We start from the raw sequence: 22,890 nt of genomic DNA on the forward strand, positions 1-22,890 counted from the left end.
AGAGCTGATGTGTTTTGGCAAAGGAATCCAGTGTCTCTCCTAAGCGGGTTTCAGGTGCCCCCGAAATATGTATTTATTTGGGTCTTGTGTTCTTTCTGAAGACGGGAGAAAAAGGTCTTTAAGGGAAAAAAAGCTTAGGTTTTGTCTTTGAGACCAGAAATGAGTCGTCCTGACCAACTGTGTCCCATCTCTCAGTCATTGTGGGGTGAGAGCAAACTGAAACTCCAGAAACAGTCACTTTAAAGAGGTGGCAGGAGGGCACCTGTGTGGCTCAGTCAATTAAGCATCCAACTCTTGGGTTTCGGCTCAGGTCATGGTCTCACGGTTTGTGAGTTCTAGCCCTGCATCGGGATCCATGCTGGCAGTGTGGAGCCTGCTTGGGATGCTCTCTCTCTCTCTCTCTCTCTCTCTGCCCCTGCCCGCTCACTCTCTCTGCCTCTCTCAGAAACAAATACATAAGTAAACAAACAAACTTAAAATTAAAAAATAAATAAATAAAAAGAACAGGCAGGGAAGGAGGCCATGGCTCTGGGTCTCGCCAGAAGTCAGAACAGAGGATAAATGTCAGCCTGGCTGCAAAAGATCACAGACTCCAGAAAGGGGGCCTAAGCAGGGAAGGTGATCCACCGGGTCCCAGAGCACTGCAGTGCCAGTGGGCTGAGCCCCCGGTGTCCCCACACTTGGTGACAGGGCAGTCTTGATGCCCCACTGCAAACACAGGGTGGTGCCCAGGACCACGGGCCTGGGCTGGACCCCCTTTCCCCGGCCCGGGGTCACTGTGACAGTAAGTGCTACAGAAAACCAGACGGCCAATGACACCAAGCCCACAACACTTTCAATATACTTTATTAAAAAGTTTCTTTGTATAAATTTCCTAAAATCTTTAAAATTAAAATTAAACCCCCTCCCCACCCCCCCACCCTGCATAAAAAAAAAAAAAAACCACACAACATTAGAGGAATGCCAAAAATATTCTCTATTATGACTTTCTTCATTCTTTAATGAAGGCATTGGTCCCACAACAGTGCACCAAGATTCAGGGAATTTGCTTCCTTCTAACTAGGTCGTTTGTTAGAGGCTTTAGGAAAAGAAAATTAGCTTGACATCTAATCTAGGAAATTGGGGGGGAGATTAGAAAGTTGGAATCGTATTTCTTCACCGTACACAGGCTTTCCATCTAAAGTCATGCTCTTTAAGCATGCTCATTAAGTCATGCTCATGAAGCAAGAGGGAAGAAATGAACCAAGCGGAAGTATATAGAGTAGCAGTGAAATCTGGAGTTCCGTTCTAGATCTTACACTTGCCCGACGCAGGCACAGCGTGAAACTCCAGCGGGGATCTGAGCTTACAGACATGTCCACATAAACACCAGCAGTGGATAACTATTACACAAGGTTCAAAGTATACGATATAACTGCCTGGAGACAGAGAGCGTTGGGTCCACAGACACATTTAGCACCATATTGATAGGTCATGCGGCAGAACGGTTCGTCCCAAGTTCGAACGTACATCAAAGCGGGAAATGGAACAGTGCAAGGATGTCTACACCCAGAGCTTCTACAGAGACGACTCGGAAATGGCTGCCTCCTTCTTCAAGAGGTATGTGGTGCTGGTCGGCCACGCTTAGGTCCCCATGGCAGCCATGACTCCGGGGTTGACGAGCGCTGAGCATTGATGGAGGGGGCGGGCCGGTGAGGGTGGGAGAGAAGAGGAGGGAAAAAAGCCACATCACTGACCCAAAAGGACACAAAAACGATCCCACGGCTTCTAGTTTTCCTCCCCAGTCTTTCTTCCCCGCTCAGTGCCTTTAACGGCGCCCCTGGCACTCCCTGGCCTGGGATCTGGGTCTGCGTGTGGAATCTGAGCCCATCGGCTGCCTTGCATCACCAGCCAGGCCCCTGGGCACCCTGTACTTTCCCATTCTGGCACCAGCCGGGCACCCGGAGAAGCTGTTTTTTCTGTGTTAGCAGTCGAGTTGCCCAACGTAACGGAGATACTGGGTGGCCCCAGTGTCCACATCAGTATAAAGACAAAGCAAAATTATTTAAAGATGAACAGGAAAGAATAGTCTGGTCTCGTGTTTCTTCGTGGGCAAAAACCCAAGTACACAAAAATGTTTTTAGGAAATAGCAATAATTCAGAAAATTAATTTCACGTGTTCTATTTGAGCATCTTCCGTATCTAAAGATACAACGTACCCCCTTTGTCCTATCCACCATAATCATTGTAATTCTTATATCTTAAAAAAGGTGAATCCTCGGCCCGGACCTCTTGTCTGATTTGCAAAAGCCACAAACGCAAAAAGAACAAGCAATCACTTACCGGGAGCGCAAACCTTTTCACATTCTTTCTGTGAATTAAATCTGTTCTCGTTGCCACCGCAACCTCCGTACCAGAATCTCGCACAGCTTTTGGTGTCCGCGTCGTAGTACCATTTTAGTATGAATTTCCTGCAAGTCCCTTCTTCTTTGGGTAGCTTACATATATCTTTAATAACGGGATGAGAACAGAGCATCACTTAGGACACGCTAAGGACTCTGCTCCCAGCGTGAGGGGCTGAAGGTCTTATCACAAGGCTGGCCAGGCAAACAGGAGAGTTTTGAGAAGGGAAACCTGTCACCCTCCCCACGCCTCCACCTTCTGGCTGTCGGACGCACATGAATCTCACCCACAGCAATAATGCAGTCGCCTCGATGAAAGGACCTCGCCAATTTTACTCGGACCCCAAATGCAAGCCATCGTTACTGGATAATTTCAGATGGAATGAACTGTTTCCCCTTTTCCAATCACGGGGCCATTTACTGTCCAATTCCTTCAATACTAAAGCCCCAGCTAAGAAACTACATCTTAAAACTATGGCACTTTCTACTCCTCGGCCAAATGGCAAGTAAGTTTGGTCAGATTCTAGTTCAAACAGAAGGCTGTATATCTCGCTACGAGACGAGTGGAGGGGAAATAAAAGTCAACGTGGAAAAGAAACATCTTTCTGAGTGTATGTGCACGTATGCCCGTGCGTGCGTGCGTGTGTGTGTGTGTGTATGTGTGTGTGTGTGTGTAGCTGGCAGCCTTCGAGAGCAGCCAAATTAAACAAGCAAAGCAAAGTGCTACCGCTGCTGTAAAATGCACGATGGCAAAAATGTCACATCGCAAAGCTGTTTTGAAGACACGGAGGCATTCTTTGTCCCGTTAAGGAAGTTTATGTTTTCAATGCCTACTTCTGGTGTGGCCCAGCTGCAAAGTAATGGCGACGTCAGAGCCATTGCACAACGCCTGCAAAGAAAAGTTTACAGCCCTTCCACAGGAAAACATCTGTTTACAGAGTCTTCTGGCAAACTCCAGGTCATGCTGGGAAAGAGGAGCATTAATGTCAACCATCTTCTGTAAGTTTGAAAAACGTAATCCTTCCTTCTATAAAACTCCCCGGAGGGGACAGTGCTACATGTTTACGGGAGTAGCCAACACGCCTGAGTCACCGGGCCCTCCCCACGCAGGGCTGACGTCCCCACGCCCGTGGGTTGCTCACAGCTGCAGAGCCGGTGAGCACGTGCAGGTCTGATTGCACCAAGAAGTGAAAGGAAAACCTAAATCTTCAGGTAAAGAACCAAAGCTTGGGTCAACCGTTATGGACCAGACTCAGGTACACAGGATTTAGGCTCAGAACTGGCCCAAAACATTCCCTGGGGACATGGAGGAGGCCATCACCTAGGCACAGACTGGTGGCTCCACAGTCTCTCCTAGTTGCAGACCCTCTCAAGGGCCCAGAAAGCCAGTGGCCCTACCAAGAGCCTTGGAAGACCCAACGAAGCCAGAAGAAAATGACGACAATTACAAAAACAACTTTCTTCCTCCCAAACGTGCCTACCACCAAAGGAAAATGCCTGGCTTTCAAGAAATGTCTTGCGGGGAAGTGAGCAAAACAAGAGTATTTCAACCACCAAAATTTATCCCTCATTTGCCAGTGGGTTCCCCTTTGAGTGTGAGGCTTGGGCCAAATGGTTGACCCGTCCCCCTTCCTTCTTCCCCTGAGCATCCCCCACACGGCTCAGGTCTGTTCCATCTAATTTGTTCCACGTGCCATCAGTCCTGGCCACCTCTGTTTAGCTATTCTGTTCCCATTCCCCCGTGCTCTTCTGAAGCAGACACGGGAAGTCTCCCCAGACCTGAAGCCACACAGCCCAGGGGCCGCCCTGCAGAAGGACACTCTGTTCCCTGACTGGTTGGCTTCTCCAGCCTCCTAGGGTTTTCATCGGAATGGTTCATCACCAAACTATCACTCCTGCAATTCCACAACCTTTACGCCAGTGACAGTCGCTGCTAAGACCCTGTAGCTTTACCAGCATGACATAGGGGCGCTGGCACCGTGGGCACACAGATATTTGGTAGACCAAGAGAAATATATTAATGAGGGCCCTGCACTGTTGGAAGACAAAAACGTGGGATTCTTCCCTCTTAAAGCATGGAAATGAAAGGTTTTGTCCTAAGAAGCCTTGTAGTTTTCATTCTCATCATCCTGACTTCTGAGACATGCCATGTAGACGGGACTCAGCTGTGTCTGTGCTAAAACAACCATTTTAAAGACACAAAACTAAAAATGTCTTATTGTCCAAAGAGGTGTCGCTTAGATGGACCTCACTGAGCTTTTCCCCAGAGCAAGTGTTTGGACACAACAGTTGTCCAGGTTTTCACTCCAAAATGAGTGTGCCCTTTGGGCACAAGCCTGAAAGAAGCCCGGAGTCCCCTCTGATGTGACAGGAAGGTCAGGCTGCATACTCACTAATTTTCTCCTCCTTATGTTGAGAACCCAACAGGAGCCTGAAGGCCAATAGGGAGCGACACTCTCAATAACCTTTCCTGATTCCCTTTTGCCGAGAATAACCACGTAATAGGTTCCATCTGAAAAGGCAGACCTGAAGGGTTGTGGATTCAGATCACTCTCTGGTGACACTTGCCGGTGAAATATGAACTGGTCAATGGGCACCAGTGACCATCCAAATACAAGAGGAAACTGAGGCAAGGGCATCTGGAAAACCCTGCCAGGGAATCCCACCTGTTCACAGAAGCCACGGGAGCCAACCTAGGAGTCTTAGAACACCAACCACGGGGTGGAAGGTGCCCTAAGAAACATGAAAGACGTGTGCATGTGTACGTGTGTGTGTGCACATGTGTGCGTGCATGCCCACGCGTTCTATTCATTTGAAAAATTAGGAGGGCTATGCATGGGGTCATTAACAGCGGTCATCAATGCTTCACCTATGGGAGTCGTATTTTCTTAGGTTTTTTTTGTAAGTTCTGGATTCTCCACAATGAATATCTATGATTTTATAATTAGAAAGAGATATTACTCTTTGAAAAACATGAAGGGTTCAACTGAAAATCTTGCCTTTTTTATAGTTTGAGATTTCTAAATTTTTTTTTAATGTTTTATTTATTTTTGAGACAGAGAGAGAGACAGAGCATGAGCAGGGGAGGGGCAGACAGAGAGAGAGACACAGAATCCGAAGCAGGCTCCGGGCTCCGAGCTGTCAGCACAGAGCCCGACGCGGGGCTCAAACCCACGAACCGCGAGATCATGACCTGAGCCGGAGTCGGACGCTTAACCGACTGAGCCACCCAGGCGCCCCCAATTTGAGATTTATATAGTGTCTATGAGTAGCATTTAAAAGTTATCAGCTTTGGGGCACCTGGGTGGCTCAGTCGGTTAAGCATCCAACTCTTGGTTCCAGCTCAGGTCATGATCTCACGGTTCATGAGTTCCAACACTGGTCACCATGTGTTCTAAATCCAAAGTGCTACGCTGTAACAAAATACAGTTCCTTGTAACAAACCCCAGTGAATCTTTTATTCATGGAGGTTAAAAAAAAAAGGCAAGGAAAAGTATCTAACCTTTAATACGAAGAAAGGGGCACATCTTTATAAATACAAACCGTGTTTCTAATTAACTGGTACTGCGAAAAATAAGAGAAATTAAACTGTACTCACAACTACCTATAAAAACCAGTTTTTAAACTTAACTTTGCCTCCACTGCCTAGAAAAAAACATCTTTGGAGAGATCATTTATAGTATGCATAGTAATTGATATTTAGATGCAGCTACTGAGTAAGAATACAGTGAATATATTTTTAAAAGTTACTTAATAAAGTGATTCACTGTCTCTCTTTTTTTACCTGCAAAAATATGAGTATCATAAAAATGTTTTACCCCCCTAGGAAAAATTCCTAAGATGACTTAACTATGGCAGGGGACAGGGGAGGGAGGAGGTTGGGAGACAGGGGAAGCTTTTGTCTCCTGATTCTTCTTTCCCATTTGGAGGTTTAAACATTTTAAAGTAAGTATCTGATCGATTTCCTTCAAAAGAGTTCTCAAAGACTCACAGGCACCACCAAAATCCCTTTTCTCTGCCACATGGTGAAAGGAGACCTAAGTGTTAAAGGTCTAGATTAGGGCACCTGGGTGGCTCAGTCATTTGAGTGTCTGACTTCAGCTCAGGTCATGATCTCTCAGTCTGTGAGTTCGAGCCCCATGTCGGGCTTTGTGCTGACAGCTCAGAGCCCGGAGCCTGGAGCCTGCTTCGGATTCTGTGTCTCCCTCTCTCACCTTCCCTCCCCTGCTCATGTTCTGTCTCTCTTTGTCTCAAAAATAAATAAACATTAAAAAAAAAAATTAAAGATCTGGATTAAAAGGACTTTCCTAACTCTGAACCCATGACTCAGTCTTAAGCAACAAACACAACAACCCAGTCAGATTCTTGTATAACGATTATGTTGTTTATATCAACTAAATATTGTTTATATATTCCTGTCCCTTCTGGGCCACACAAAAAAAGAACCAAAAATATCCCCAAGTCTTGCCATGGAATTTACTCTCAGTCATTTTCTCTCAATGAAGCACCGAATTTGTAGGAATTTTACAATCTCTACTCTCTATGAGGGGTAAAGTTACCAGTGACCAGGAAATAACAGACAGATTTCAATTACTTTGAAGTCAGAATTTCATCTTCCCTGACCCAAATCTTTGGGGAAATCCTAGTGAGTTCTTTGCCGCTTCTCTCTGAGCTCGAGCGCCATGCTGGGAACCAAGTCACCATGGAGGTGACCCAGGAAGGGGGCAGAAGGGGGACAGGAGCTGAAAGGACCCCCGTGCAAGGGACAAAGGCTCAACCACGGTGTCTTCATGCAAGACTCAGGAGACGCCTTATGTGCAGAAATCAAAGAGGCAAAGACAGATGTCTTCTCCACATACTTCTCCTTTTGTTAGTTTGAGTTGAAAATTACAACCTTAAAAGCTTTTACAAAATCCTTTCATACAATCTCGAACAAGTTCAAGTTTAATTACCCTATCTACCCTGAATTCCTGAATTCTTTCTATACCTCTTTTCTACATCTCTTTCTCTTCGATATCTCTTTCTAGATCTCTTTTCCCATAAATTTATATCAAGAGGAGAGAACGTCTTATTTTTCAGCCAACCTTTCCAGTGGGAAGGCTGCAAGAGTTTGAAAAACGCATGGCTGCCTCTAACATAGACCAATTCCTAAACTTGCTTCCAAAAGCAGATTTTTTTAAACCTTTTCCAGTTCTGTATGTAATTCATTTCTTTGCAGTAATTACACACCTATGTGTATGATAGTTCCACAATTCCTGCATTGACTTAGTTACTTTATTTCTAGTGAACTCCCAATGCCACCTGTCAATAGGGGTTGTGGCTGTACTAATGGATGACAGAAAGAGAGATAGATAGATGGATATAGACATAATACAGTATAGATACAGATATAGATACAGATACAGATATATAAAGGTACAGATATAGATCACTGATATATGTGTGCACAGATACACGGCTACAGGGCAAGTCCACTGATGGCATAAAATATTCTAGCAATAGAGAAGATTCTCTCTAGAAACAACTAAGAGAATCAAGAGGCCTCTCCTCCCGAGGGGCCACAAAGAGATGGGGGTGTGGAGACAGAAATCATCCAATATTATTTACACACAGATGGGATGGGATGCAGTCTCTACAGAAAGGTGGAGACTGGAGGTGAAGAAACAGACATCATCTTCAAAACTTGCAGAGCAAAGAGTAAAATGATAGGATCCTCATGGTGCCCGGGTGGCTCCATCAGTTAAGCGGCCAACACGCGATGTCAAGATCTGACAGTTCACGGTTCATGAGATCGAGCCCCGTGTCGGCCTCCGCCCTGGACACGGAGCCTCCTTAAGACTCTCTCCCTGTTCCTCTGCCCCTCTCCCCAGCTTGTGCACTTTCTTTCTCTCTCTCTCTCAGAGGAAGAAAGAAAGAAAGAAAGAAAGAAAGAAAGAAAGAAAGAAAGAAAGAAAGAAAGAAAAAAAGGAAGGAAGGAAGGAAGGAAGGAAGGAAGGAAGGAAGGAAGGAAGGAAGAAAGAGGAAAAGAAGAAAGAATCCTCACTAATGGCGCAGAAAGCAACGTGTCGCTGCTTCTGACAATGCCATGAGTATTGAGAAAGCACAGAGCTTTTAAATCCAGAACAAAGGCAGCGTGCCTCGGCAAATGCCTTCTATCAGAGCCCACTGCAGAAATAAACATTGTAAAGAGGAACGCCTTCCTTCTCCAGATGGCGCCCAGCATATCAAAGAATAAGGACTTGTCTTCACAGCGAGGGGGGTCTATAAAACAATACCATAGGTAAATGCCCATGGAACGTTGACTTCGGAGACCGGTGCCAACATCTTCTGAAGAACACTTATATATACGCAAAGCACACCAACTATATCAATAATCAGTTTCTTAAGGGAGAACAGTCTAGGCTCAGGGTCCACTGGACAAGGGCGAAGGTCTGGAAGGATCACGGAATCCCACTGCCCAGGAACAAAAGTACATATCAGCTGTCGGTTCCAGAAACAGGTCGAACTCGTCACTCACGTAAGGGTACACACACTTGGTCTCAGGCACCCGGACAGTGGGATGATAGGGTAAGCCAGGGTGTGTGCTTAGGGAATGAGGACCAGAACATCCCTCCCGTGGTTCGCTTCCAAACGCATGCCTTTCATGGGTTCTAATCTTGGTTGTTTTGTGTTCTTTTAAGCAGCTGTCATTAAATTAAGTCACTGAGTGGACAAATCCCTATGCTTCCAGCTTCATGAACCATAAATCAACTCTAGTCCCAACAGGAGGCTCAGGGGAATCTGATGAACAGACACATGAACTCCTGGCTATTGCCCCAAAGCAACGGCCATCTGGCTTTCTTTTAAGAGTCTGGTGACAGGAAAGGAAAGTCACTATTTACAACTTGGACTACGCAGTATCACACCACATTGGGCCACAAAGAGCCGAGGTGGAACATTCCCATAGAAGCCAGACTTGCCTGAGAATCAGAATCCCAGTGGATGACCCAGAGTCGAGGCTTCGAAGGCTTTGAAATGTCTGGTAGAGGGGCGCCCGGTTGGCTCAGTTGGTTAAGCATCTGACTCTTGGTTTTGGCTCAGGTCATATCTCATGGTTTGTGGGATCAAGCTCCAAGTCTGGCTCTGCACTGACAGTGTGGAGGCTGCTTGGGATTCTCTCTCCCACTCTCTGCCCCTCCCTGGCTCACGCACGTGTTCTCCATCTCTCTCTCTCCCTCTCTCCCTCTCTCTCTCTCAAAATAAATAAACAAAATTTGTTTCAATGTCTGGTAGAATGCTTTCTTAGTGTTGTTAATGGACCCAACACTTGACAACTCACCTGCTTCACCACCAGCCAATGGCTCTGTGCTCACCATCAGATTGATGGTTGAACTAGAAGCTGACCTTGCTTGTGGTGGAGACGGAGGCTGAGCTTTCTCTAGAAAAGAGAAAATACACGCGACTGGTAAGAAACACAGACACGGAAGGGCTTAGGAATTCTCAGCAACTGAGGCAGGTTGCCTTTCTGGGTTACCATCTCATGCAAGGGCGAGCCACCGACACACAGAGACCGGCCAAGTCTCTACAGACACTCCCGAGGCCCACTCATCTCATTGGGCAAATGGAGGGAATCTCTGAACTCTGAACAAATCCTCCCATTTCCCATGTAACCTCTTCCATCCATATGGTTCCGTCCATGAAAATGGAGCCCCAGCGTGGAAGGCGTTTTGCACCCACATCTTCACAGATTACATGGTGACTGATGGGAATTCCCTTTCTTCAGGCATAATTCCTTGACCTGAATTACGCTAGCCCAAATAGAAAGGCATGGGGGTGGGGGAGTCCGGGAGAAGGTTCAAAGGGGAGGGGGATGGTGGGATTGTAGCTAACAGAGCCTGGAAACACACGCAAGGGCAGGTCGAGGGCCTCGGTGCCGAGGCCGAGCCAGGGAGACAAGAGGCCACGGAGGGCAGAGCCACAGCCTGGTGCACCGGGGATGGAATGTGATGCCCTCTGCGCCTGGCTGTGCGTGTCCCCTGGTCTTAGGGTGGTAAGAAGCATGGACTCCTAGGTTCCTCTCTGAGAAGCCAGTGACTCTGGGGGGTGTTTTCTGTTCACTGAACTTGCAAACAAACTTTAGAAACACGGTCGTGGTGGGCAGTCAAGGCCCCAGTCCGGGTCCACGAATGTATTTCTTTCTCCCAGAGAAGGGGCTTCACCTTAGGCCAAACGGATCTGGCTTCCCCCATAAAGTATCCCAGGACCCCCACGGCAGGACAACAATTCACAAGGAACCCATCTTCCGCGGGATTAATTTACGAAACGGGGCACAACCAAAACACCCAGGACAACCTCATCATTTCAGATCCAGTGAATAAGAACCATCCCCTTTATGTCCTGTTTGACAGTCCATGCAGAAATCAGGTACTGGCTGCTCAGGGTGGCTCACGTACTCACTTGTAGTGAAACTTCCTTGGTAGGCGGCTCTGACCTGAGACTTCAAGTAGCAAAGCACCACCACGTGGTACGTGTGCCCAGCGAGCAAGCCCCCGATGGCACGCTCCGTGACCGACAGGTTCTGCCTCAGCACCAGGGACTGATCGTGGGCCGAGGTGACAGTGAGGTCATAAAAGTAAGGACTGGGGGGCTCGGGCCTCTCCCAGTGGATTCTGGCGCTGTTCTCTGTGACGTCCGACACCTGGACCTCCCGGAACGCCTTAACTGGAAAACAGATGGAAGCAGAATGTGGGGATAAAACTTAAAACCCCACGTGACTGTAGCACACAGGCAGCAGAAGAACAGAAGCGATGTATCAGCAGGCAACTGGGTGGGAATTCGGGTGAGCAAGGAGCTAATTTCTTGTTTGAGCTCCTGAGAACTGTTAGTCTCGTAAGCTACTGACATACACGAAACGTGGAATTCATAATCTCATTATTCATCAGCAAGATGCATCACTATTTCTTTTCTATGGAGAATCTGTGCTGTTAAGGAGAAACTTTGAAAACACACAGTCCAGGGGCACCTGGGGGGGGTTCAGTCAGTTGAGCATCCGACTCTGGCTCAGGTCACGATCTCGAGGTTTGTGACTTCGAGCCCCGCGTCGGGCTCTGTGCTGACAGCTCAGGGCCTGGAGCCTGCTTCGGATTCTGTGTCTCCCTCTCTCTGTCCTTCCTCTGCTCCCACTCACTCTCTCTCTCTCAAAAATAAATGAACATAAAAAAAAAAAAGAAAAGAAAACACACAGTCCAGTGTGCTAATATGAAATGAGACATCCAAAACAGAATGAGCTCCGTAATTTAGAATGTGTTAAATTTAAACTCCAGGGCGTGACAGGAAATTCTTTTAAAGGAATTCCTGCTTTCTCTCCGTTCATCAAATGAAGACAATTTCTACCTTTTCGCAGACACGCTCATTCCGCCTTCACCTTTCTATATGGTTTGTGACTCTCTAGTATCTTCTAGCATCAGAGGAAAAAATAAAACAAATTCTGGGTCTCATTAAGCCCGCCCACCCTCCTATCTCATTCCATCTGGAAGGTATCTTCCCCATGGACAGCATTTGTGGGGCAGGGGGGTTGATCATCCAGGCTGTGACTTGCCCAATATTGGAACCATTCCAATACTGCCAACATCCCAATATTGGCAATATTCACCAAACATCCCAATATTGCCACAGCGTGCATCTTGGGGCCTCCTTCCCGTGGGAAAACCCGAGATGGGGTTCGGGGCCCGGGGTGGGCAGTGGGGGAAGGAGGCAGCAGAGGGCGGGAGACCCATTTCACCTGCTTTTTGTGAGGAGCTCCCCAGCCTCACAGAGCTAAGAGACAGGCCGCTTCCTAACAGAAGAAAAGCAACGCTTTGACAATCGCACGCTCTGACCGGCACCTTCTAAAACGCATCATCATCTAGATGCATAAATCCCAGCTCAGTGACGGCATTTCAACTGCTTTATAGACAGGCTTCGAAGGACGTGCCCTGAGCACAGGGAATAAGGATGTCACAGCTGGGCAGCCCTCACGGTGCTTTCTTACCCATGGGCTTAGCAGCGTCTGTCTTGCTGGTGGCCAGTTTGGCGGCCTGGGGCTTGGCGGCCTCGGGCTTGGCGGCCGCTGGTTTGGCTGCGACAGGGGGTCTCACAGCTGCTGGCTTCGCGGCCGCCGGCTTCGCGGCCGCCGGCTTCGCGGCCACCGCGGGTCTGACCGTGGCCGTCTTGGTGGCCTCGGGCTTGGCGGCCACGGGTCTCCCAGACGCCGGTCTCGAGGCCGCCGGTTTGGGCGCAGCTGGCTTTGCTGCGACCGGCTTAGAGGCCGGCAGGTTTACTACTGTGACTGGTTTCGTCGTGGTGGTCACCGCTTCCGTGGAGGCCACCGGCTTCGCTGTGGTCACTAGTTTGGATGCGGGACTCGAAGTCACGTTATTCGGAATATTTCTGTTAAGACAAATTAATTACTGTTTAATATTATTTAACATTATTTGTTAAATATTTTTATAATTATTATTTAATTATAATTTTAACTTTAATATTATTGTTTTAATATTTAATATTTTAATATTATTTAATATTTTAATATTATTTAATATTTTAATATTTAATATTAATATTTTTGTTTAATATTTAATTATTTAATTTATAATGTAATATAAATATATTATATATTTATATAAATTAGTATATTATATAATATATAATTTTATATATTATATTTATATTTATATTTATATATAAATATATATAATATATTTATATATAAATACATTTATATTATATATTTATATATATAATATATATTATAAATATTATGAATATTATATACTATATATATACTATAAATATTATAAATATTATAAATATATTATATTATATTTATAAATATATTTATATTTATATAATATAAATATATATTTATATTTATATATTATATTTATATTTTATATATATACTTTTATATATTATATAATATTACATATTATATGTATGTGTACATATACATAATACATATGTAAATATGTATTATATTATATATTATGTATAACATATAAACATATTATATATAAATGTAATATTATAGAATATATAATATAATAAAATATTGTTTAATATTTAACTATTGTTAAACATTGCATGTCTTTGCCAGCTATCTACGGTTTACAAAAACACAATCCCACGAGCTATGTGAAATTTGCTGCTTTATCAAAATGCACGCAGTAGTTCTGATATTACACATCAGTATTGCTTATATTAAATTCTTTCCTTTTAGAATCGTGCCACAGAAAAGATACTGAAAAGCATACAAAGTAATAGAATCATTAAAAATGAAGCCCACAGGGGCGCCCGGGTGGCTGAGTCAGTTAAGCGTCTTGACTCTTGGTTTCAGCTCAGATCGTAATGTCACGGTTGGTGAGTTCAAGCCCCGAGCTGGGCTCTGTGCTGACAGTGGGGAGCCTGCTTGGGATTCTCTCTCTTCCTCTCTCTCTCTGCCCTCCTCTCCCTGCTCTCTCTCTCTCTCTCTCTCAAAATAAATTTTTCCTTTAAAAAGTGAAGCCTATATTGTACTATACGTACATCTGTCATCTTAATTGTAATTTATACAATAAGGGCAGGAGAACGTAAAGAGACAATAATAAATACTTTAATTATTATTCTTGTTAGCAAAAATACAGTAATAATATTCGAACAACGTCCGAAATGTAAAAATTGACCAACTGAAACTTATACGCCATGAATTAAAAAAAAAAAAAAGTTAACAGCTACTCTCATGATAAGAAAATATCCATTCAACCAAATGCTGTGCTGAGCTCAAAATTTTAAGGTCGGTGTATACTTTCACTCCCAGACCTTATTGCGTGTGTTTGTTTGCATTAATTTTCGCGTGTGTGGTTGTTTTTTTTTTCACCATGTCTTGATCTATTATGAACCTCTAGAAAGAACGGCAATATAAGGAGACACGGATCCACCAACAGCCACACGGATCCACCCTGTGTCTACTTCCGGCCCCGAGATGGGCACTCGTGAATTCCTAGAGCTGTCACGCTCCATGTGTTCGGCAGTATATTTTCCAGTTGGTGTCATAAAACCTCAAATACTATGCTATATTGCCCATTCTGTCTTCCTAAAGATCAGGTTAAGAATGTTTGAGAGGAATCCCAAAGATAATTAAGGTGAGGGAAAGAGAGCCCCTGAACCTGGACAGAGCAGGACACACATCACGACACCAGAAAGGGTCACAGCGCCCTCAGCGGTGATTTTCAGCCCGAGAACGGAGTACCTTTCTCCAGGGACAAGGGCGAGAGATGAAGGACAGAAGGGCTGGTAAAGGGAGGCGGTTCTCTGTCCCCACCCTGGAGGTCGGCCGGGAGTAAGCCACATACTCATTTTTCAAGGATTAAGTCGGGTCTGCATCTCCTCTGGGGGCTACAGGCAGAACCCTCTGCTCCCCGACAAAGCGTGACAGTCTGCGGCATGCCCTCTAGGGGCACAACTTGCTGGCACATCGGCCGGGCTCAGTTCCTGCCACCACGTGGCCATCGCCTAGCCCTCTGTCACACGGCCACCCGGCCCTCCTCTCCGCTCCTGGAGTGGGCAACAAAGACGGAGCTGAGCCAGCATCCCTGTGGGTACGAGCCCCCCAGCCCCCACCCTCTCATCTGCCTTCCTGGAGGAACACGCACGTCGCCTCCCGACGTCACCACCATCACCTATGTTATCATGGCACGAATCGTTTTAGGTCTCGGAGCCCATTTCTTGGTTAATGTATCCAGTCCTTCCATACGAGATCATTTCACACCAGGTGCCGTAGACTGTTTAAACACATGGCCCCAACTCCCCACCCTCTCTGTTCCCATGCCCTTCACAGTGTGATGTGACAGGGCCTCCCATGGAGTGCAGTCCCCCGCTGTTGACTCTAGACCGGCTGGCCCACCGGACATGCCTTGGCCAACAGACTGCGGCAGAAGTAACCGTTCGCTGGCTCCAGTCTCGGCCCCAAGAGGCCTCACGGCCTCTGCCTTCTCTCACGGAACCCTTCCCATCCACCTGGGAGCCAACTCCCAACACTGCCTCCTGGAGAAGGAGAGGCCGTGTGGAGCCGAGGCGAGCCAACTGGCCGAGACCATCCTGACCGCCGTCCACAGCCGACAGCTGACATGACCACAAACATGTGAGCGAGCCCAGCTGAGCCCAAGCAGAAACTGCTAACCCACAGAACCGCGCGTTAAATAAACAGTTGTTTTAAGCCACTACGTTTCGGGCAGTCTGCTCCGCAGCAAAAGCGAAGGGATACAACAGATTCTCTGCAGGGCGTGCTCCACGTGTCCCTCGGGAAGTCACAGTCTCTGGATTTCAGTGTCCCCGTCATGAAGTTAGACACCGTCTGGAGGACCTCCGCCCTCTGTCTAGCACTGTAGTTTTTAAGACAATCGTGACGATACTTACAACTGTTTGTGACCAAACTTCACAGGATTCTTTGTCAGTTGGTCCCCTTGGAACCAATCGCACTGTTTCCTGATATCTGGGGACAAGTAAAAAGCATTTTCACCTGCAGAGAAAGAGAGGGAAAAAAATATCTTGCAAGTGCCTGTAGATCACATGCAAATTAAAATTCATCTGCTAACGAGTTCAGTGGAGCCCACAGCAGGCAGTCCGTGTGTACTTGTTGAATCCATTCATCCCCCCAGACAAGCTAAGTCCAATCAATTCAAACAGTAAGCCTACCGGTCCTCGATCCATAAAACATCTCAAGCCACAATCTTTTGTTTGGCAATAGTTGGGTGATGAGGTTGAAGAAAAGATTCACTCAGTGTAAAGGGAAGACAGGACTCAAAGAAAAATCACAGAGTTTAACAAGTTGGTCCAAGCTCCTGAACATCAAATTGTGACTGAATTACTTGTAATATTTTCTCAATGCTGCGTTTAATAAAACTTTTGTTTTCAATCTTTGGAAGGCAGTGACAGCGTTCCCAGTGTGAACCTGCTGGCCTACCTTTGCTTCATGTTTTTCCTCTAAGACTCTGGAGGGACAGGCCTTCACAAACCGGAACGCTGTTTTCACAGAGCTCAACTTTCCCTTGAATAATAAACTCTCCACACATGCGTGTTTGTTCCTACTTCTTACAGCTCCCTCACTTATGAGACACTCTCCTCTGCTGACCTGGGGCCATGAACTGCGCTGACCTGGGGCCATGAGCCGCGGCCGGGCCCTGGGGCATCAGGAGAACGATACCCTCCCTCAGGGACCATGCATTCTACTGGGACCACAGATCACACAAATGAATAACCAGCAGGCCTTGGGATAGATACGGTAATTAGCATCCAGACTAACGATGAGAAAGCCTTGGGAGTGGGGAGCATTCGCGGTGAGTAGGGGCAACTAGAGATATGCTTTGAGGATGATTGTGGGTTTGCCGCTAAAGCAGAGGTGGAGAGAGATCCCAGGGAGGAGAGTCCCATCAGCAAAGGCCCAGAAGTTTCCAAGTATGGGGCTAGCGGCTAAGCCCAGATCAATGCAACTCCTTCTAGGAGCTTCCCCATTTATTATGTCATGCATAATAAGTGGGCACTTGATCCGCGGTATACTCGCAGGGTCTATGGCTGGGAGGCGCCCAGGCAAATTTGGTTGAATACAGGAGTCAGCAAGGACAGGATGTCCAGCTGTGGGTTCACTGTCAACCTTGGCTCCTAAAGTGCGTCTGAGACACGACAGGTGTCATACGTATGTGTGTTGAATGAACGAACAAGTCGGCATCAGCGCGCTAGACGTCTCTTCCGCGCCCGCGGCCCCACGTCCCTGATGGCCCGAGGGTATGGGCTGGCAGGAAGACCCTGACCCGGGCCCACGCTGTCCCCTGAAGGACTTACTGCTGACGAAGGACGGCAACAACCTCCCAAAGCGCATCAGCGGCTCCTCGTTGAGCTCGGTCGACTTATCCAACAGTTTGAAGAAGACGTCGCTTGGCTCACTGGCGAAGTTGTACAGCTCCTTGACGTTCACCTTCCTGCCGATGCCCAGAATCACGAAGAAGTAGCCCTTGCACTTGGCCTGCAAGATGACCCCCTGGGCCTCTTCCAGCTGCTGCTTGTCGACCTCTCCCGTCAGCATCAGAACCACGACTTTCATGTCCCGTGGGTTGGGTGCGCTTTCGAAGACGTTCTCTATGGTGTACTGGATGGCGCGGCCCAAGTCCCTGGTGCCCTGCAGCTGTGTCATTCTGCTGCTGAGAAAGTCCACCAGCTTCTCCTTGGAGCCGTAGTCCGTCAGGGAGAACTCCACCTTCACGGGGGGCACGCTGGCGTTCCCTGCGGACTCATAGGGCGCGTGCTGCACAACCGCCACCCTGGCAAAGTGCTGGGCGGCCTTGGGGTCTGGGCTCAGGTCCAGCTGTCTGACCAGGTACCCTATGTACTTCCTCATCTCATTGAACTGGAACAGGCTGGTGGCCTCGGAGCTATCTAAGATGAAAGCCATGTCGATGTCCACGTCGCTGCCCGCCGCTCTCCTGTCCCGGAAGGAAGGCCTCCAGCTGCCAAAGCCACAGGACGGGTCAATGTTGCAGATGTCTAGAAAGAAGACAGGCAGCCCGTTTATTCTGTGACTCCCACTGCAAGACTGTACATTAATCTGTTGGGAGTCTGGGGTAATGAAATCGTCACATAATACAGAAGCCTATTCATAGCTTGCTGCCTTTTTGTGGCCAGATTTCAGTTTTCATCACCTAACACTAAATCAAACAGATCAGTAAGCTGAACTCCTTATTCTGATACTATGGTATTGGCGTTAAAAGGAGGAAGAGGAGGGAGAGGAGGGGGAGGGGAGATGCTGGAGGGAGAGGGAAACGGGGAAGGGAAAAAAGGGTGGAGGAGGGAGAGGGAGGGGGAAGGGAAGGAAGCGGGGGAGAGGGAAGGGGAAGAAGGATGGGGAGGAGGGGGAGAGGAAGGGAGAAAGAAGAATTAGGGGGGAGGGGAGGGGAGGGGAGGGGAGGGGAGGGGAGGGGAGGGGAGGGAAGAAAACTACTTCTTTGCCACGCTGAAGAAATGTGTTCTAGAAAGGCACAAAGCCAGATCGTTGAAATCTGGACTCCAAGGTCGAAATGTAAGCAGAGCCTACTTTCTCCTTTATTTCCTGTCTATCAAAGAGAAGCTCGGTCTGAGGGGTTTCCACTTTAAATATGGAAACTACTTATGTAGGAATTACACTGGCAAACGCAAGGCGTGACGAATCTTCATGCAACTCGGGCCCTTTACATGGATGACAAATATTTGTCCAAATGTCGCCCCGTGGATAGTACAGTACGTCTTATAACACACTGTCCTGCTCGAGAAGCCCTTACCCAGGCAAACGTGACACGTCAGGACGGTCTTCAAGAAGTCGGTGAGGTCTCTCCTAGGGGGCAGGACGAGCGCGTGTCCCACTGCGGTGTTATTGATCTGGTTCAAACAAAAGGAAATGCTTGGTGGGAGTGTCCGTGGTAAGTCACTACTTGAAAATGCAGCAGCGGAGTCGAGTCGTGTCCGTAAAATAAGCTTCCCAACAGATCACCCCCTCTTCTCGGGGGTGGTGTTGGTGGGGTTTGGGAGGAGGTGCTGAGCTTAATAGGAAAACACAGGCTTTCTTCTGTGGAGCTGAGCTGAAGTTCAGATCCCTCTCCTGCACTTTCCGCTGGGCCCGAAGGAAAATTATTTAACCTCTCCGAGGTCCAATTTCCTGAGCTGAAAACGGGGGTAATGTTAAATTCCCCATGTCCAATTACATGATGCGTGGGAAATGGCTGCTATAGCTCTAGGAAATAGTGGGCACTTGAATGGCACAGTTATTCTCGGCCACAATAACAGCCACCGACACACGTTAGCTCCAAACTCTCCCAGAAGGGGATTTAACCACAAGGCAGGTAGTGAAATCGCTTCTAGAAGGTTCAAGAAGCCCTGATCATCACGGTGCCTTGGGACCCCATCACTAAGTATTTATTGCGTGTAAAAGTAAAGTTAACTAATGAATGAATAATTGACTTTTCGAACTTGCTGGGACACTGCTGTTAAGAAACACAAGTGGTTCTGGGTCACTCAGCCCACACGAGGGAAAATGTACATAAATGAGCCCCTTATGAGGGCAGACAGCTGAAAGCCCAAGCTGGATTCCCAGGCCCAGCGTTGTGTGCTCAAACTGGCCTGTGGTTTGGCAGAATAAACCCTGAGGGACGGCACCAATGACCAGACCGTCTTTCGCTGACGTGGGCAGGGGTAAAACCATAGAATACCCAGTCTTGGAGGGAAGACGGCAGGGACCATCCCTCCCCCACTTTGCCTTTCACAGGCGAGAAACCTAAAACACAGAGAGGTTAAGTGACGTGACCATATTACTTCGGTGACTTAAAGCTAGAAAGTGGGCAGGCTGGAACAAGGGCTCTTTCCCATCATGCCCACTGCCCACTCGGCCTGAGCAATGCCGCCATCGTTGGCACTGAGTAAATATTAAGTGATGAATTAGCCAATTATGATATACATCATTGTCACAATTAAACCAGCTATTTAAGCAAACGACAAGGGGGAGCACTTTGCGGCTTCACAGCGAAGGCTGACCATCCTGGCTGAAGAAAGGTTGGAACAGGGGTGCATGGACGTCTGGGGGACCTCCCTAGGGCACTGGCAGCCTCAGGGTCAGCCCTGGGAGAGTCTCCTTCAGCAGGTGAGGAAGGACCCAGTGGGAATAAATCACAGGCATGTGGATGTCGCTCTAGAGTCAGAGCCACTCGGCTGTCCCGGAAATATCGCTCAAGTAGCTGCCAATCACAACAGCCTCATCCAGGAGCTTTTGGAAACTATGGTGCATGAATCCATCAAGCAGGCACCAGGTGCCCGAGAACATTCTCAGAGCCCAAGAAGAGCCGAAGGAGATGTCAACCGTGCCCACAGGGTACAGACCTGCAACGCGCTGATAAGCTGCCGGTCCTCCTGGCTCGTGAGGAACAAGGGGGTGATCCCCGCATCCGAAAGCTTTAGCACAGCCTCCCTGAGCTGTGGGGACGCCCTCGTGGGCTTATTGCTGAAGAAAACAGCCACTTTCCTCATCAGGAATCCGTTCCTCACACGCTTAAACGTGTTTCTGGCCACGAAGGACATGGCCGTTTCCAGACTCTGTTGCTTGGACGTCAGAGCCACCTGAAGGTTCTTGATCTTGTCCAAGAGGACCGACTTCTTCTTGGAGTCGGCAAACCGGATCTCCGTGGTCACCTCGTTATTGTAGGTGACCACGGCCACGCGTGCCCCCCGAGGGCAGTTGCTCTCAGCAATGGTCAGGTCGCCCACGATCCTCAGGAGCACATCCCTCATCCGGCTAAACGTGTCTTGGGTCACCCCCTCCGAGGTGTCTAAGGCAAAGGCCAGTTCCGTCGGGAAGACGGGGCATTCCAGGGGCCCTGTGGGAAGTGGCGGGTTTTCAAAGACAAACTTTACTTACCGGGAAAGGGGTCTTCTTCCCGCAGGAGAAAGTCAAACGGCTGAAGTCAACTTACCATAGCAGCAAGCTAGAAAAGAAACAGAGAGAGGAGTGAAACACAGGTACTACATGAGCATTTCAAACATGAGAGCAGACGTGTGTCACAGACAGCAAAGATCATGTACTTACGACATTTATCTTTGATGCTTTGGACAAGGGCACATTGCTTTAAAAAGAAAGGAAAGAAGCGTGAGGGGGGCGGACAAGAGGCTTACAGCTCAACGACCGGTGATACACACATGCAACTTACATCCATGGAGTCACCTCTGTTGCCCTTGGGACCCTGTGGGATGAGAAGGAGAGGGTGAGAAGCACCACAGATGCGCGGGACCAGCAACGCGACAGAAACACGGCTGAGGGAGCAAAGGTGGGTCTGGGCTGCCCCTGACCATTTTCAGGCTCTCCCTGTAAATCTGACTTTACTGCTCAAGGAACAAAAGAGAGGGGAAACTTTGAGGACAGAAGTGTTTCCCCTGCAAAATAAAAAGCTCCACACCCTGAAAACCTGGAAGGTTGTGACAAATCAAAGGGATCACACATTTGGGCTCGAGTCTAAACATGACTTCTCCTGAGAGTAGAGCTTTCTTTCCACCTGCGATCCTAGTATCTCCTGTTCACAGAAGGGACAGCGACGCGTCACTTAGCTAAGCCTCAGCTCCAGATCTGAAGTGCACTGGCTGCATACCACCCCAGAGGAGGCCCAAGGACAGACCCATGGCTGCTCTCAGGGTCTTATCACAATACACAGCCGCCCTGACGGCCAAGCAGTTGTCTCCTGGGCCAGTCAGGTGCGTTTCCACAAGACTGCAGACTGCCTTAACTTTCTCCGCTAAATGCTTCACTTTCTTAAAGGCAGAAATCACCTGACTTAGCCTTTACCCAAGTCTGACCAGTCTAATCCCTCCACCTTTCCTTATACGAGTGATTGTCCATCATTCTCTGAACCTCATGAAATTTAACGTAGGGAGACAATATAGGGAGAAATTCAAGTAAGGAAACGAAGATATTCATAATGAAGAAATGCAAGGGGCTGCAGAAGGTCGCCCTCTTGGCCCCAGGTGGCCTAGCACTCGTGGGTTTTAAACCATAAATCAGAAGCTGTCTTGGGGATTTTACAGACCACAGGAAATAGTTCGCAAACCGACGTCTGACATAAATTGTACTATTTCTACAAGATGCAACCAAGAGGTATTAGAACTTGTCCTCTCTCTCTCTCTCTCTCTCTCTCTCTTTTTTTTTTTTTTTTGTCCTGTACACAAACCTCAAACCTACCCCAGGAAATTATAAAGGCAAATTACAATATACACTAGACCACAAGGTTCCACAAGAAACTTCTTTGGAACGTTTCTGGTTAGTCTCAAATTCAAAAGCTCTTTTCTCCATTGTGACATCAAAAGAAAAGTGGTTTATAAAAAAAAAAAAAATCAATGACAACAAAAAAGGAGCACGTCTTTTCTGGGAGGGAAGGAGGTTGTAAGAAGTTTACAAAGGGACACATGTAAAGCTTCCAGCCCATGGCTGGACTGGAACTGGGTGGGTGGGTACTTACAGATGGTCCTGGGTAGCCAGGGTCCCCCTTCTGCCCAATTGCCCCTGGAGGTCCTGAATTTCCCTAGAAAAGGCAGAACAAACAGTGAGATGCTTGCCCAAGAACCATTAAGAAGACTATCCATGGAGGGACGCCCGGCGGGCTCAGTCTGAGCCCTCAGTCTGAGACTTCGGCTCAGGTCACGATCTCACAGTTCGTCAGTTCGAGCCCCGCATCGGGCTCTGTGCTGACAGCTCAGAGCCCGGAGCCCGCTTCGGATTCTGTCTCCCTCCTTCTCTTTCTCTCTCTCTCTTTCAAAAATAAAATAAACGTCAAAAAATTTTTAAATAAAAATTAAAAATAAAAGACGATCCACAGATGTGCAAGAATGCAATAAACGGCAATCAGTGAGACCAGCGCTCGGTGCAGATAACCAGTCCAACGTGGTAAAACCACCTGGAAAAGTAAATGATGCAGTTTGTTTCCACTGAGCAAATTAACAGGATCATATGACGATT

The 22,890-nt window shown here is 47.5% G+C and overlaps 1 protein-coding gene across 7 annotated transcripts in view; it reads right to left on the bottom strand.

Annotated features, from left to right (window-relative positions):
* Positions 1 to 972: 972 nt before the first annotated feature.
* Positions 973 to 22,890, bottom strand: part of COL6A3 (collagen type VI alpha 3 chain) — an 80,691-nt gene continuing 58,773 nt past the window's right edge. For all 7 annotated transcript variants that reach the window (XM_042995787.1, XM_042995791.1, XM_042995789.1 and 4 more), the window contains 13 exons: positions 22,394 to 22,456; positions 21,095 to 21,127; positions 20,974 to 21,010; positions 20,861 to 20,872; positions 20,271 to 20,764; positions 18,683 to 18,779; positions 17,214 to 17,912; positions 15,792 to 15,894; positions 12,391 to 12,788; positions 10,818 to 11,081; positions 9,700 to 9,798; positions 2,323 to 2,487; positions 973 to 1,664 (listed from right to left, as the gene is read on the bottom strand). In XM_042995787.1, the coding sequence (XP_042851721.1) occupies positions 1,624 to 1,664; positions 2,323 to 2,487; positions 9,700 to 9,798; positions 10,818 to 11,081; positions 12,391 to 12,788; positions 15,792 to 15,894; positions 17,214 to 17,912; positions 18,683 to 18,779; positions 20,271 to 20,764; positions 20,861 to 20,872; positions 20,974 to 21,010; positions 21,095 to 21,127; positions 22,394 to 22,456 (2,505 nt within the window). In that variant the 3' untranslated portion in view covers positions 973 to 1,623. The remainder of the gene's footprint in view (positions 1,665 to 2,322; positions 2,488 to 9,699; positions 9,799 to 10,817; positions 11,082 to 12,390; positions 12,789 to 15,791; positions 15,895 to 17,213; positions 17,913 to 18,682; positions 18,780 to 20,270; positions 20,765 to 20,860; positions 20,873 to 20,973; positions 21,011 to 21,094; positions 21,128 to 22,393; positions 22,457 to 22,890) is intronic.

The sequence above is a fragment of the Panthera tigris genome, chromosome C1, assembly GCF_018350195.1.
Source record: "Panthera tigris isolate Pti1 chromosome C1, P.tigris_Pti1_mat1.1, whole genome shotgun sequence".
Classification (NCBI taxonomy): domain Eukaryota; kingdom Metazoa; phylum Chordata; class Mammalia; order Carnivora; family Felidae; genus Panthera; species Panthera tigris.